The sequence below is a fragment of the Malaclemys terrapin genome, chromosome 3 (assembly GCF_027887155.1).
Source record: "Malaclemys terrapin pileata isolate rMalTer1 chromosome 3, rMalTer1.hap1, whole genome shotgun sequence".
NCBI lineage: Eukaryota > Metazoa > Chordata > Testudines > Emydidae > Malaclemys > Malaclemys terrapin.
In genome coordinates this window covers 78,343,930-78,361,185 of record NC_071507.1, presented here as the reverse complement: position 1 = coordinate 78,361,185, position 17,256 = coordinate 78,343,930, and the positions used below count along the sequence as shown (strand labels likewise).

Genomic DNA, 17,256 nt, shown 5'->3' with positions numbered 1-17,256 from the left:
AGTGGTCATTTAGGCAGTTGTAGTTCTCACCTAGGTTTGCAGTTGATATGCTACTGTGGCGATTTTTATAGATCTCTATCATATTCCCCTTAGTTGTCTCTTTTCTCAGGTGAACAATCCTAATCTTTTTAGGCTCTCCTTGTATGGAAGCTGTTCTTTACCCTTGATCATTTTTGTTGCCCTTCTCTGAACCCTTTCCAGTTCCCCTATTTCCTTCTTGAGATGGGGGCAACCAGAACTGGATACAGTATTCAAGGCATGGGTGCACCTTTTGAATATTCTGCTGTACTCATATTAGATTTCTTCAAAATAAAAAAGCAGCTACATAAAAAAACACTTGACAGAGGCAGATTTTTCCCAAATGTTTACAGTTCATTCTCAGATTTCTGCTCAGAGTGGGTTTCAGACTCAAAGTTGCAAGCTAAGACAGGTGTTAAGTGGCCCATTCGTCTCAATTAGATGTTGTCAGAGGAAAGAGAATACCCCATGGAAGTGAATACAGCTGGAAACAATAGCTCTGAGATGCGTGAACTGCCCCATTCATGTCAGTGGATGTTCCCTTCCCTACTCCCTAGTGCTGGAGAGTTTCTGATGTGTGTCAAACATACCCATTTTCAGCTCCTCACCCCAGTTTCAGCAGAATGTTCTTCTTGGTGCATGCTCGGATCATGGCCGTTGTAAGCTCCCCAAGCAGAGGACAGGGAAATCCAGGCCTCAGATCCTCCCAAAATCTGGCTTACATGAGGGGAGAAGGGAGGGTAAGTCCACTTCCTGCAGATAGACATGGGCCCCCCAGATCCTGGCACATGTATGGGGGACAGTGAGAGGGGCTCAGACACCCCCATATCCCAGAGTCTCAGAACCCACTAGGAGGGCAAGACCATTCCCAGATCTGGGCACACACACACGAGGGGAGAATGTGTGGCTGACCAGTGCCCATGTCCCTATGCTCCCCCACTCCCCCACCATTCCCGCACCATATTACTTTCCCACAGTCCCACCCCTTCACTCCTCCTAGCCCCCACACCTACTTCACCTAAGCCCCCAGCTTCTCTCCCTTCCCCTACCATCCATCCCCATTTTTCTAGGCTTGCAGTAGCCCCAAATCCCTCTTTCCCTATTCTCCCACATTCCTACACCTCCCCAATTAACCTTCACCTCCAAGGAAGCATTGACTTATCTAATTGTTCCCCCCAAACACTTTGGGGGATGCACTATATCTGGGATACACTGACAGAGTTGGGGTGCACAGGGTTGGGGCACACTGGCAGGTGTCAACACCTCCCTCACCTGTGCCCCAAACTTTCTCCCTAACTCTACCACCCATCCCCACTTATCCGCTTCTGCATTACCCCCCCTCCTCTTGCTGCAGACTCAAACTCCTCTCCCCATATTCCAATATCAGGGGGTAGCCGTGTTAGTCTGTATCTACAAAAACAACAAGGAGTCTGGTGGCACCTTAAAGACTAACAGATTTATTTGGGCATAAGCTTCCGTGGGTAAAAACCTCACTTCTCCATATTCCAATAGTCCGTCACACCCTAATACTCCTCCCCTCCCAGGAAGCATTCACATGTCTCATTTCTGCCCCAAAAAATACTTTGATTACTTTCCCCCATGCCATGACTCACAAATTGCAGCCACCTCCAGCCGCTCAGTCTAAAACTCCTTTTGTGTTAGGTGGGGCCTTGCCATTAATTTATTCTTAGTTATGATAACTTAAGGGTGAGTTCACAGCCATCAATTTCAATGAGGTCTGTGACTCATCCAGTCATACATCTCTCTCAATTTAACAGTACAAGGCAACAAAAGGAAATCCTTTTGGGAGGATGAGGATCTGTCACTCAGGAACCCCTCAAATGATTTCAAATTTGGATCACTAATGCTATCCCACGTCCCCAAGAGGCACATCAAATTTCAAAGGAATCCAAGTAACCACTCAGATTTTAGAGCCCTTACAAGAGCCAAGCTTTAAAAGAATAAAAATGACAGGAATGGAAACCCTCTAGTTTTTTGTACTGGCACATGCACTGTGTAAAAATCTACATTTTAAAAAATACAGTTCTCAGTTTAGGTCCACCAAAGACTTAGTGGGTGCCAGGTGTAAAACTTAACAGACATTTTTGACAAGCATCACATCAATAGTTTGATCTTTAGCTCTGTGCATAAAACACCCACCTAGAAACTTTTTTGAAAAATGACTGTTTTGGGGGTGCCTTATATCTCTGGAACCCCTGGCTCAAATTACTCCAAATTTGGGTCATTAACCCTACCCTATATCCTCCTGAGGCCCACCAAATTTCAAAGGAATCTGACTAATCATGTCAATTTTAATGGACTTAGAAAGGTTGATCTTCAAACCGAAGTGACGCAACCTTAGCTATTGTGGCGCTGCTGCACTCATATAATTTGTGGCTGCTCCCTGCTGGTGCTGAGCAGTTGTGCACCCACTCTGACTAGACTGGGAATGTGATGCCTGTCCCTGCCTTAGTAGATATGAGGGGCACATTTCTAGACTGGCATGAAAATTTACAGATGCTCCCAACAGGCATTGGGTTATTATGCGAGCAACCAGCAGGATTTGAATGTGTTAATGCTCCCTTGGCTCAGGCTGTCTTGCTGTGCATGTTCCCAGCTGGGTGTGCAGTTTGCAGGAGTTCCACACACAGAGGGCTACTAAGAACAGATCTAGAGTTTCCAGAGTACAATAGTTACATCCCCAGCAATCTGATCCAATGCCCTTTGAAGCCAACTGAAAGACTGCCATTGGTTTCAGCAGGCTTTAGAACAGGCCTATGTGACCACTTCGTATTAAATGCAGTATGCTGAAAATTCAAATTGCAAATAATTTGTTCATTTACCTCTCCTTGTTTTATTTTATAAATCCTCCCTCTTAAAAAAGTCTTTTTTCTTTCACCGGCTTTTGAAAATTTGTCTATGTTGTTCAGTTGTAAATTAACTGTAGCCATTTTAAAAAAAGATTAGAAGCTTACTGCAGCCAACTCAAAGTAAACTTCTAATAAGTGCACCATGGTAATCAAAAAAGCAAACAAATGTTAATTGTACAGAGAGTGGGAAAAGAAATAATACCGAGACTATTATAATGTCATGATATTATTCCATGGTACTCCCTGCCTGACCTGGAATAATGTACCAGCTTCTGGCTACCCACTCTCATAGAGATACTGCAGAAACAGAGCGGCTCCAGAGAGGCTTCAGAATGAGGAGAGACCCAAAAAATTGGGACTGTTTACTAGTACTTTAGAGTGGAGCTTAACAGGAGGTACATGAAAAATAAATACAAACTACCGTAGAACCTCAGAGATATGAACTAACTAGTCAACCACACATCTCATTTGGAACCAGAAGTACACAATCAGGCAGCAACAGAGACAAAATAATAATAACAAAATAATAATAATAATAATAATAATAACTAAATAAAAGCAAATACAATACTGTACTGTGTTAAATGTAAACTACTAAAGAAATAAAGGGAAACTGTTTCTCTGATTGTTTCATTGAAATTAAGAGGTCTTAAAAGCAGCATTTTTCTTCTTCATAGTAACATTTCAAAGCTGTATTAAGTCAACGTTCACTTGTAAACTCTTGAAAGAACAACCATAATGTTTTGTTCAGGGTTACGAACAACTTCCATTCCCAAGGTGTTCATAACTCTGAGGTTCTACTGTAATAATAGTATTAAAAAGCTAGATCTAGGGCTCCAATTTATCTTCTCTCACAATACAAGCACAAGGACATTCAGTGAAACTGCAAGGCAGCAAATGTAAATCCAATAAAAGGAATTTTTTTTAACTCAATGCAATTAACTGGGGAACTCACTGCCACAATTGATCTTTGAGGCCAAGAGCCTAGTAGGAATAAAAAAATGTCTGAGTAATGAGAACACCCAGAGTTATATTAGACAGAATATAACACAACTTTAGTAGGGATATGCTTGAGGGCATAAAGCAACCTCTAATTCATGAGGATTATGGGCAGATTATTCCATAAATGTCCATCACAGAGTTTCTTGCCTTTTCTCTAAAGTATCAAGACCAATGTCAGTCAGAGACTACTGAACTAGACAGTATCTGCTATGATATTTCCTGAGTAAACCTCACTATTGTCGGGGTCTAAGAACAAGAGGAGGAATGTCAGATACAGAGGACTAAAGAACAAAGCAATAGAAGCCTTTTTGACATCATCTTGCATTTTAAACATATCTGAAAGGAAAAATATAAATAGTTTGCCACGTGTAACTTGCAAACAAGAATTATGGTTAGAGGTGGTGGGGGGAGGGGAGTTTGTCCTAGTCCAGAGGCCATGACAATGGGAGAGGAGAGGTAGGCAGGCTTATTGACAAGCAGGAGGAATTATGAAGTATCATGATATGTGCTTTTGGAGGGGGAGGCATGATTATTTTAGATGTAGGGAAGGAGCTGAATGGGCACATCTTACTTTTTAGCTCCCCCTGCCCAACGCATGCATGATATAGGTAAGTTCTAATATGGCCACACTGGCAAATGCTTCTCCTCTGAAGTTTCTCTGTACTCCACTAGAAAAAGGAAAGGTTGACTTCAGTACATATGTAGTGCAGGGCTTCTTATCCCTCCTTTCCCAGGAACATTAACATTTCAAGGTGGCTATTTTTCAGACCACGGTGACTGGAAAAATAAACACTGTGATACACTTGAAAAGCTGGAGAAAAAGAAGACTTGTTACAAGATTCTCAGTATAGCAAGGAGGCTAGAAATACAGTTCTAAGATAACCGGCAATTTAATCATAACCTCTTTAGAGACACTTAACTCATTTAGTTACACCACACACCAATTCACTGGAGACCCCCCAAAGCAAATGCAAGCTGTGCCATACTGAAATAGAAACTGAGACAGGTAACTGAGAAAGAATAGAAACAGGAAGGAAGGGGAGAGAGAGACAAGAGAGAGGCTTGTAAATGAAATCCCAATATTCCTGGTGGCAGTTTGCTTGCTGGAGTTCATCAGAGTTTTAGCAGCAAACATCTTTACCAGGTTGCTCTAAGTGGTCAAGCAATGGTCGACCAACTGGGGAAGAAAAGTAAACTTACTGCACTATTCGGTCCATTCCTATATCCAAGATATAAAATAAGAGACCCGGAAGAGAGAAGGGGGACTTTAGAGCCGCAGCATGACAAAGTATGTTTTAAAACAAGAAAAAATGGAATGAAAGGGTAGTTTTTGAAGAGATAGTTGAAGCTTTAAAGTGCCTATATATTAAATGAGATTTACTGCTATTTCCTTTTCACTCCCTCTGACATTTATGGTCTAATCATCTGAACAGCTGTGAAAATAAAGAGTAAAACAGGATTCTTTAAACTGGGAGTGGAACACATGCTAGGGACAGGACAGAGCTGGGTTTTGTATCAAGCCTCTTTAAAAAAAAAAGAGAGAGAGAAAGCAGAAAATTTCTCAGAGTTTGACTCCCGTGGGGCAACTAACGATCAAGTAGTGAGACAACTTTGTGCTTTTGTGTATCCCTCGCCAAATGCAGTGCTGTCTACACATTTGCAAAGTTGTAAACAAAATAGTAGTGTGGTAATTTGCCCTTTCCCACCATTCTCCTATTTTTTTCTTGTTTACTTTGAAGGGTTTTTTTTAAACTAATTGATCTCTATGATGGACTGGAGTGATTATTAGATATTGTATAAGTGAGCACACATTTTTATTACAAGCAACTATCATATTCTGTTCCTGTACTACACACAATATGCTAAGTGCTGTGCAGACCCATAAGGGCACGCAAAAGCAACACCTAGTCCCTGCCCCGAAGAACGTGCCAATACTTTTAGGTTTTGCTTACTGGTACAGCTGATGGGAAAAAATGGGACATAGCTCCCTTAACACTTCTTTACCCAGTTACGTGCCTCCATCCCAATTTAAAAAACAAATTATTGGCCTAATTCCATGTCTCGCACTGCCAGCTCCCTACTCTGCTGCCCAAAGAAGTGGGAGGGTCTGTTGCCAAAGTCTAGACTTGAGGGATTAAATTTTTCCTGTCTAAGCCGAAATGGAAGGATTAGAAGACACAGTGGAAATGCAGGACTTGGTATAAAGAAGCTACTGCATGTATACAAAGGAGCAGGGTAAAGAGATAGCCAAACTGCACTCCACTGAAGAGCTGGAGAAGTTGCTTGCTACCCAGACTAGTTGCCTTGAGACTCTCTCCCTTCTGGTCATCAGTTCTCTGTCATCATCCCCCTTCCATCCATCCTAATGCATCATCAACATAATAACAGTACTCAAAGCTTTACACATATGCACCTATGGCTCTCCCTTACAAAAACTACTGGACAAAATGATTCTTCCTCAACTAACTCCATATCTAGCTATGAAATGCCAATTCCTGCAAAATCTGCCTGTGTATCTACCCATTTACCTGTTAACAAATATTAGCTATCAATATATGTAAACTTGGCCTAGACAAATTGGAGGATTGGGCCAAAAAAAATCTGATGAGGTTCAACAAGGACAAGTGCAGAGTTTAGCACTTAGGAAGGAAGAATCCCATGCACTGCTACAGGCTGGGGACCGACTAGCTAAGCAGCAGTTCTGCAGAAAAGGACCTGGGGATACAGTGAACGAGAAGCTGGATATGAGTCAGCAGTGTGCCCTTATTGCCAAGAAGGTCAATGGCAGATTGGGCTGGCATATTGGGCTGTATTCATAGGAACATTGCCAGCAGATCGAGGGAAGTGATTATTCCCCTCTATTCGGCACTGGTGAGGTCACACCTGGAGTATTGCATCTAGTTTTGGTCCCCTCCACTACAGAAGGGATGTGGACAAATTGGAGAGAGTCCAGTGAGAGGGCAACGAAAATGATTAGGGGGCTGGGGCACATGACTTACGAGGAGAGACTGAGGGAATTGGGCTTGTTTAGTCTGCAGAAGAGAAGAGTGAGGGGGGGGATTTGATAGCAGCCTTCAACTACCTGCAGGGCTGGGGGGATTCCAAAGAGGATGGTCCTAGGCTGTTCTCGGTGGTGGCAGATGACAGAACAAGGAGCAATGGTCTCAAGTTGCAGTGGGGGAGGTCTAGGTTGGATATTTCACTAGGAGGGTGGTGAAGCACTGGAATGGGTTACCTAGGGAGGTGGTGGAATCTCCGTCCTTAGAGTCTTTTAAGGGCCCGGCTTGTCAAAGCCTTGGCTGGGATGATTTAGTTGGTATTGGTCCTGCTTTGAGCAGGGGATTGGACTAGATGACCTCCTGAGGTCTCTTCCAACCCTAATCTTCTATGATTCTATGATAGTTTGCATTCTTCTGCACACCCTAAGAAGGGATTTGGGAGGTGCTAGAACAACGTTCCAGTCCAATTCAACTTCCTGCGTCTTTTGTTCTAATATCCTCATAAGATTTTCTATCCCTTAATGCATCAAAATGCAATCCTTTTGATTTTTTAACTTTCTCTGCATTAGGCAGACCCATTCATGGAGCAATCCCTAGTATCTACTACAATAGATATTTTCCTACCAAGGAGCTTAAGAATGTAGATTAGTCTCACTGACTTCAATAGGACAGTTTGTGAGGAAGGACTGCTCATGTAAGTAATGTTTTGCAGGATCAGACCCTAAAGCAGTATTGGTTTGACACTTTCTGATTATTCTCATCCCAGTACTGTCTACTACTCTACTTTTAATATAATATTGTGCCCAATTTTTATCTGAGAATGTTTCTTTAAGGCCCTCAGGAACTTCTAAATTCAAACTCTCACTCTGCTTAGAAAGCTCTACTATTCATGAAAACAATAAAAGATTGACGTGAAAGTGAAGAAAAGTAGAATCAGAACCAGAAGTGCTAATGACAAAATGAATATAGATGCATGTAAGGTGATTATATATAAGTTTTACAGGCTACCACATGTTCAGGCAAATGTTTATTTCACTTGGATGGCTATCAGAATCTTCTGCAAGACTGCTTTTTCATGTCCATATTAAAGAAAGGTGAAAAGGAAGCAAGGAACCATACCACATTTTCTAGTGCGTAACAAATTTGGCAAAAGAATATGGTCTTCAAAACATGAACAACTTTAAGAAGAAAGACAAAATCTTTAAAAAATTCTGAATGACAAACTTTGAGAAAGGTAGGGACCGATCCCAGGAGGCATAAACTGTCACAGTTCCATTGACTTCAGTGGAACTATGAGAATATACACCAGCTAAGGATCTGACCCTTTGAATACATAGCATTAGTATATGCTACACGTGGGGTGAATTAGTAAGCAACGGAAGAACTACAGAAGGGCACTAAAAAAATGCAGGATGCTTAAAAGAAAATATGTACTGTCATATGTGTGCCATTTGTGTAATGAGTAAAAATGACTTCATAGAGTATTGCTTTAGTCCATGAGTACTCCCAATGATTTCAGTTGGAATACTTATGGAGTAAGGTACTACTCAATGCAAGCAAAAGTGGCAGCATAGGTCTGAAAATTACTTAGGAAGACAGAGCCATTTGCTTGGGAATATAAAATGTCACTGAACAAGGATATGCAAAACACAAACACAAGGAGTAAGGGGGAAAATGAACTAGGGAGGCAAAAGTAAGATGAAAACGGAAATTAACGACAAACAGAAACAAGTGTTTTAAATACATGAGAAAGAAAGTACTAGGCAAGCACTCAGTCCAATTATCAAAGGGTTAGACTGAAAATTTAATGACAGATGTTAATGTTGCTCAAAGCCAATCTTCCCCCCTCCTCTCCCCAGTTTTCATAAAGAACCTAAAGTTTCAAAACTAGAATATATTTATTGATTATTTATTTTGAATAAGAGAGAAAGGGCACTGGAATTAAATATTAAAAGGTCTACCCCAAGATTTTCAAATTGGGGAGCCAAAAGTTAGGTGCCTAAATAAGTGGCTTGATTTTCAGAGATGACGAGCAGCTGCAGCTCCCATTGATTTTAAGGGGAGCTGGTAGGTGCTCAGTCTCTTTCACAATCAGTCTAATTATTCAGGCACCTAAACATGGATTTAGGTGCCTAACATCAGGCATCCAAGTTTAAACATTTTGGCCTTAACTCCTTTTGATGAAAAAAATCAAACTAAACCAAACCAAAACCACCCACTTCCACCTAGGAATAACTTGAAGATATCTTGATCTCTGACCGTTAGGACTGGCACGATGTGCCCCATGCATTCATGACTTCCATGTTTGATTCTGTAACTCATCTCTAGGAAAGAAGCCACATGCCCTCAAAAAACTCCAGCTGACATAAAATACAGCAGTCCTTCTGTTTAGCAACACAGGACCCCATGAACTGATCGCCTCAGTTCTCCACTCCATGCACTTGCACTCTAGCTACCTGAGAGGTTCTCTCTCCTTCCACTTCTATGACCTCACATAAAAGCTACATTCCATTAGATTCTAGAGCAATTAAACTAAGGGATGCTTGTGAGAGCAGGAGACAGAACTTTCACAAGAGCTGGACCCCCTCCCCTCCACAAAATATAACAAAAAACCTAATAATTTGTGGAAATAAATACAAACCCTGTTTATTTGACTTCATAATATTCTTCATTTATTCATTTCTTCATGCCCATGCATTCATACCCATCCACTCACTCCCACAAACCAAAGCCAATCTAACAGAAAAATCTACAGACTAATCACACTACTTCTCCTACAGGCTGGAAAGGAAGAAAAAGAGATAGTTATTTCTATATTTAAATACTTGGGAGCAGGGCCGGCTCCAGGCACCAGCTTCTCAAGCAGGTGCTTGGGGCAGCCGCTCCGGAGAGGGGCGGCACGTCCAGGTATTCGGCGGCAATTTGGAGGATGGTCCTCACTCCACCTGGGAGTGAAGGACCTCCCGCCGAATTGCTGCCGCAGATCGCGATCGCGGCTTTTTTTTTTTTTTTTGGCTGCTTGGGGCGGCCCTGCTTGGGAGGTGCTCAGATATCATGCTGATGTGACGCCATGTATGTGCAGCAGACGCACAAAGTGTGTTTCACTTCTTGTTGGTCTGGCCAACTCCTATTTTGGCTTACATTCTTCACTGCCTGTCCTAAACTACTGTGTTCAACAGCTGCAATATTTTACTCCAAAGCTGGCTGCATATAAAAGTGGATGAAAAAACTATATATAGTCTGTAAACTGCTTTGAGATCCTACTGGACAAAAAGGCACTAAAATAAAATGTACAGAGTCATTATTAAATAATTTCTATGTTCTTAAGTTCATTTTCTTGTCCAACTAGAAGACAGAAAACTACAGTCAAAAACAACCAAACATGATATCAATATCTATGAAAGATTACCTGTTAAAAATCATTGCATCAGACTCATCAGTTTGCCCATTCACATTTAGTGCTGAGAGCGCCCCACCATCTGCAAACTGGTAAAAATTTGCTAACACTAGCTACTAAAAAAATAAAGGACACTTATGATTTCCATAGCTTTGTTGCTGTCTGTCTGTACAGTAAATGTGATATGACATATCGTATGTAAGAGAGTGATAATTATTTAAGTACATTTTAATAAATAACTGAGAAAGTACAAAATATTAATACAGTAGGACCAAGACCTTAACAAAAAGGTTATTCTCATACCCTAGAGCAACACGTAGAATTATCTTTTAAAAAACAAAAACGGCAGAAATGAAACTAGTAAGCACAAAACATTCCAAATAACAGGTGTACAAAACTTTAATTGTCTTACTTGTAGTTTTTCTCCCAGAACTTGGCAGGTCTGGCATATGATGTGATAAAAATGACACTACCAAGAAATGGACTCAGTGGTGTAGAAAAGATCGAAGTGGCCAGAGTTTGAAAAAAAAGCATAGCAGAGTCTGAAAAGTTCAAGTTAAGGTAACATGAATGATTTCATCACACTTTTACATCGTTCTTCAGACAGCTCCTAAGCTATTTTATTTTTATCATTTTTTCCAAGGTCGGGGGGGGGGAAGCTCTGAAGTCATACACAACAGGACTAATTATTAAGATGAGGACTGTAGCTGTTCAAACTTAAATCGTTCTAATAATGAGGGCCACATGTTTAGGTGAACAAGTTGCAGGGCAGAATGGCTGGCAGCATAGCCACCTCTCTTAGATTTCTGCCAGAGTTTCCCTGTTCCGGGGGTGGAGGTGGGGAGGTTCTCTACCAGCCTTCTCCAGCTGCTTTAATGCCATGTATATAACTGCCTTTGTGAACCAGAGGATCTGGCACAAAGATCTCTTATCCTTAAACACTTTGGGTGAAATCCTGAGCCCACTGAATTCAATGGGAGTTTTGCAACTGGTATCAATGGGTCAAGCATTTAACCCTGTGTTTTTCCCACCCCCAAGAGCATGGATATATCATCAAAACTGCTGGTTTGAAATGAGTCTTTCCAACAAGTGGAACTCACCCTAGCTTTCATCAGATATTTATGATCACATACTGATTGCCTAGTAAAAATCTTCTACATACACCTTTACCCCGCTATAACGCGATCCGATATAACACGGGTTCGCCTATAGCACGGTAGCAGCAGGGCTCCGGCGGCGCTTTAAAGGGGCTCCGGCTGCTGCGGGGAGCCCAGGGCCCTTTAAATCACCACTGGAGCCCTGCCGCCCCTATCCCAGTGCTGCGGCAGCGGGGCTCCGCCGGCGATTTAAAGGGCCTGGGGCTCCGGCTGCTGCGGGGGGCCCCGGGCCCTTTAAATCACAGCTGGAGCCCTGCCGCCCCTACCACAGGGCTGCGGCAGTGGGGCTCCGATGGTGATTTAAAGGGCCCAGGGCTCCCGCAACAGCCGGAGCCCAGAGCTCTTTAAATCACCACTGGAGCCCTGCCGCCGCTACCCCAATATAACGGGGTTTCAGCTATAACGCAGTAGGGATTTTTGGCTCCCCACGACCACGTTATAGCGGGGTAGAGGTGTATCATATTCATTGAACTGTCCACAAAGTGGGAAGAAGAGTGCAGGGGAAGTAACACAGGTAAACATCCTGGTGCATGCATGTATTCATGGTTTACTACTTTAAAAATGATTATTATATTATACATTCTAGATGCGTTGAAAACGAGTCTAGGAAACACAATGAAGAGATGGATAAATATTTAAAGAAAGATGTAACAGCAGCGTGATTTAAAAGACTTGGGAACAAATTCTCATTTTAGTTACACCAGGCCCTTGAATTTCTGGAGAGAACACTACATGCAGCCTGTTGGCATGACAGACTCAATTATCCTGTTTTACACCTTACTTGGGAAAAAAAGGTATTTTATAAAGAATCGTACAGCTGCTGGGCAAGTATCAAAGTACTAGGATTATACCACCAATGGTGCCTCTCTGAAACCAGAATTAAGGTCCAATCACTCAAGAGCAATAGTCTTTTGATTCAGCCTATTCTAATAATGTCCAGTATATAGATTCTACAATCTTTGAGAAACTAAAGCTCAATTTGTAATGCATATTTTATTTTAAAACTGAAAAATATTCACATTGCAGTTTTCCCACTAAAAGTCTATTAGCCAAGCTTTGGAAGCAATATGCAGCATTTACGAACAAATATTTAGCAAGAGCGATCATTGAAAATCCTTAAACTTATTAAAAGAGAGTGATCTGGAATGGTGTCTGAGTGCATTAGTGAGTTTGCAAACTGAGCTGCCCTAAGAGGCTAAAAGTTCGAAAACCATCAGAGAGAACATACAGAAGGGCAAAAGTTTGTCAGCAAACTTCAATTGTCATATTACACTGGAATCATAACCCATACTGGTTCTGAAAGAGAAAGAATTATTTGCAAGTGTCAAATAAGCTGAGTGATCAGAGGAGCTGAAAAGAGGAAAACAAGGAGCACAGATAATGACAGTTTTCTAAAGACTGCTTCAAAGTAATTAACATAAAAACAGTCAACATGATGATCTAGGACTTTTAGGATTTCACTGTGAAATGTTTACATTAAATGTACAGCTCAAACAATAGCAACTGTTGGGTTCTCTTCCAGCCAAATGACATAATGATTATTATATGTCACTTGGAAGACAATTCTCATTTGACTTTTGAAGAGTGGTTTTAATTAAGAGTGTCACATACATAAACAGATCATAGGAGCAGGTAACAGGACCATGCCCTCTTTCTTTAAATTTTGGGATCTTCTGATAATATTTGTATCCTACGTGCTCTACATTTTCCAAATTTCAGGACAGGGCATTAGTTTTGTTGCACATACTTTAGCTATTGTAAAGTGTCATGAATATTAATAGAACATGATGAATAATTTTCTAATTAAGTTCATTTCTAAATATTTCTTACCTCACTTTGATGTGTAGTATGGGTAATTATTTTTGTCTGTGATCAGATACATCAGTTGCTCTGAGTTAAAAGTATTTTTATTAGGTTCTCTTATGTTTGGTAGCAATGCACTGATTATGTTCAAGTATTATTATGGTACTATGGTATTATAGTACTTTTATTACCATGAATTTAAAAGCTTACTTTCCCATATTATGTTTCAGTTAATTTTCCCTGTGCACCATCTTCTTTATGACTGCTGTATGAGCAGAATTCATTCCTTGGCAGAAGGCACACACAAGACCCTCTATGCTACGGAACATCCATAATATGCCGACATGGGGCAAAGATGGACAAAACAGATTAAATTACCTATAACTATCTCATAGAACTGGAAGAGACCCCGAAGGGTCATCGAGCCCAGCCCCCTGCCTTCACTAGCAGGACCAAGTACTGATTTTTGCCCCAGATCCCTAAGTGGCCCCCTCAAGGACTGAACTCACAACCCTGGGTTTAGCAGGCCAACACAAATTCCCACAAAAACCTGCATGTTTTCTTTTAGGGCAGCATGGAAGAGAAGACTCAAACTGGCTAAGGGAGAGAGCAATTGGATCCGAGTTTTGCCAGAACCAGTAGTTGTGAAATCTTACAGAGTGGTCATGGAGCGGTTATTATAAATAGGTTTTCATCTCCATGCATATATTGAAGGCTGGAATAGAGACTGCTGAGGTGTTGCACTACAGCCCATGATATGTTGGGCTTTGGTTAGATTCCATCTCTTCCAACCCATACACACAACCTGAGTCTTAAAGGCTTCTTTCTGAGATCAGCGCTGGAGTCACAGGTCTCTGGGTGACAGCAATTGGAAAAAGGAGATGGGGCAGATGGGTGCTTTTGGTTTCCTTCTCTGATATCAGTGCAGGCAAGGCCGGCTCCAGGCATCAGCTTAACAAGCAGGTGCTTCGGGCGGCCAAGGGAGAGGGGCAGCACCTGCGGCAATTCGGGGCGGCAGGTCCCTCACTCCCTCTAGGAGCGAAGGACTTGTTGCTGAACTGCCGCCGCCGATCACGGCTTTTTTTTTTTTTCCCAATTGCTGCGGCTGATCGCGGCTTTTTTTTTTTTATGCTTGGGGCGGCAGAAATGCTGGAGCTGGCCCTTAGTGCAGGAATCACAAGGCAGCAGTGGTGGCACATCTGAAACTGTAATCTGAAATACTAATAACTCTGCTCTTGATCCCACAGCCATTTTATTTACGTAAAGCTCCCATGGACTTCTAATTATATTAATGTCAATAATGAGGTTGGAATTTATGGAGTACAGTCATATTCTCTAGTTTTATGTACAAAGGAAACTAAAACCATTTTAGGCTCTTAAGTTACTTAGGCCTTGTCTACACTACGAGAGTAGTTCGATTTTACTTAAATCGAATTTTTGGAATCGATATTGCAAAGTCGAACGTGTGTGTCCACACTAAGGACAGTAATTCGACTTTGTGAGTCCACACTAACGGGGAAAGCGTCGACATTGGAAGTGGTGCACTGTGGTCAGCTATCCCACAGTTCCCGGAGTCCCCGCTGCCCATTGGAATTCTGGGTGGAGCCGCAAATGCCTTCTGGGTAAAAAAAAGGTGTCCAGGGTGCTTTTGGGTAACTGTCGTCATCCGTCCATCACTCCCGCCCTCCCTCCCTGAAAGCGCCGGCGGGAAATCAGTTCGCGCACTTTTCTAGTCAGTGACAGCGCGGACGCCACAGCACTGCGAGCATGGAGCCTGCTGCAACCATCACTGCAGTTGTGGCCGCTCTCAACGCCTCGCAACTTATCATACACCTTTCCCTGAGGCAGATGCAGAAAAGTCAGGCGAGGAGGCTACGTCAACGCGGTGATGGCCTGAAGTCTGAGAGTAGCACAGACCTCTCAGAAAGCAGGGGACCCAGCGCCGAGAACATCACGGTGGCAATGGGTCATGTTGATGCCGTGGAAAGGAGATTCTGGGCACGGGAAACAAGCACTGAGTGGTGGGACCGCATAGTGCTGCAGGTCTGGGATGAATCCCAGTGGCTGCGAAACTTTCGCATGCGGAAGGGAACTTTCCTGGAACTTTGTGAGTTGCTGTCCCCTGCCCTGAAGCGCAATGACACCCGGATGCGAGCAGCCCTGACTGTCCAGAAGCGAGTGGCCATAGCCCTGTGGAAGCTTGCAACGCCAGACAGCTACCGGTCAGTCGCGAACCAGTTTGGGGTGGGCAAATCTACCGTGGGGGTTGTTGTGATGCAAGTAGCCAAGGCAATCGTTGATGTACTGCTGCCAAAGGTAGTGACCCTGGGAAACGTGGAGGCGATCATAGATGGCTTCGCAGCGATGGGATTCCCAAACTGCGGTGGGGCCATAGATGGAACTCACATCCCTATCCTGGCACCGGAACACCAGGCCAGCCAGTACATTAACAGAAAGGGCTACTTTTCCATGGTGCTGCAAGCACTGGTGGACCACAGGGGACGTTTTACCAACATCTACGTGGGATGGCCGGGCAAGGTTCATGATGCTCGTGTTTTCAGGAACTCTGGTCTGTTTAGACGGCTGCAGCAAGGTATTTACTTCCCGGACCACAAAATAACTCTTGGGGATGTGGAGATGCCTATAGTCATCCTCGGGGACCCAGCCTACCCGCTAATGCCCTGGCTCATGAAGCCCTATACTGGCGCCCTGGACACTGAAAAAGAACTCTTCAACTACCGGCTGAGCAAGTGCAGAATGGTGGTGGAGTGTGCTTTTGGCCGTCTCAAGGGGAGATGGAGAAGCTTACTGACTCGCTGTGATCTCAGCGAAACCAATATCCCCATTGTTATTGCAGCTTGCTGTGTGCTCCACAATCTCTGTGAGAGCAAGGGGGAGACCTTTATGGCGGGGTGGGAGGTTGAGGAAAATAGCCTGGCTGCTGATTACTCACAGCCAGACAGCCGGGCGATTAGAAGAGACCAGCGGGAAGCGCTGTGCATCCGGGAGGCTTTGAAAGCAAAGTTCCTGAGTGAGCAGGGTAACCTGTGACTTTAAAGTTTGTGTATTGAGAAGCTAAACCTGCCCCCATTTCTTTGCCCAGTTAATGTTGACTATCCTATCCAGTTACATACCCCCTTCACCCCACTTCCAACACACATTTCAAAATAAAAATAGTTCTACTTTGTTAAAGCACACCGTTTTCTTTAATACTGTATTCGCGGGAATTTTTTAAAACTGGGACGCAGACTGTGGTGCGGAGCGGGTGTACTGTAGTGGCGCGAATGCAGCTTCTAAACTCAAGGATTGACAGGCTCCGCTGCGGTGGGATGGTTGTTTCAACGGAGCCTGTCACCCCTCCTGATAGGGACTGTGTGTATGGGGGGGTCTATGTGACTTTGTGGCAGGGGGAGGACGGTTACAGATCCCCTGCTGTGTGGCTCTGTGATCCTGCCTAAGGACCGCCGCTTAAGATCTGTAACTGCCCTCCCCTGCCACAAAGTCACAGAGCAACCCACCCCCCACCACATAACATGAAAACAACCTCCCAGACTAACCAGGGTAACTAGTCACTGCATCACTGCACTATGTATGTGCCCTGCTGCTGTGCCTGCCCCCGACTATATACCCTGCCAAAGGTGACTGTCCTGTCGAATTACCAACCCCCTATCCCCCCCTCCTGCAAAAGAACATGATGGAAACAGTAGTTAACAGAAACGTATTTTTTATTATCAACCAAACATGGAACTGGGAAAGTGAAACTTGGACGGGGGCTTGTGTCAGGCGGGAAGGAAAGAACTTGTCAAATTTTGGGGAATGAGAGCCTTCTGCTGCTCGAGCTCTCTGCAGGGGTGGAGTGAGAGTTAGCAGGGACTCTGCCGCCTCTCCTTCTGTGCACTTTGGGTGAGGGGAGTATGGGACTTGGTGGCGGGGGAGGGCGGTTAGAGATGGACTGCAGCGGGGCTCTGTCCTCCTGCCTCCGTTCCTGCAGAACATCCACAAGGCGCCGG

General features: G+C 43.4%; 1 protein-coding gene across 1 annotated transcript in view; it reads right to left on the bottom strand.

The window, feature by feature from the left end:
- Nucleotides 1-17,256, bottom strand: part of PCNX2 (pecanex 2) — a 248,771-nt gene that overhangs the window by 70,916 nt on the left and 160,599 nt on the right. Inside the window, exon 23 of the mRNA XM_054021531.1 lies at nt 10,699-10,826. Within this exon, the coding sequence (XP_053877506.1) occupies nt 10,699-10,826 (128 nt within the window). The remainder of the gene's footprint in view (nt 1-10,698; nt 10,827-17,256) is intronic.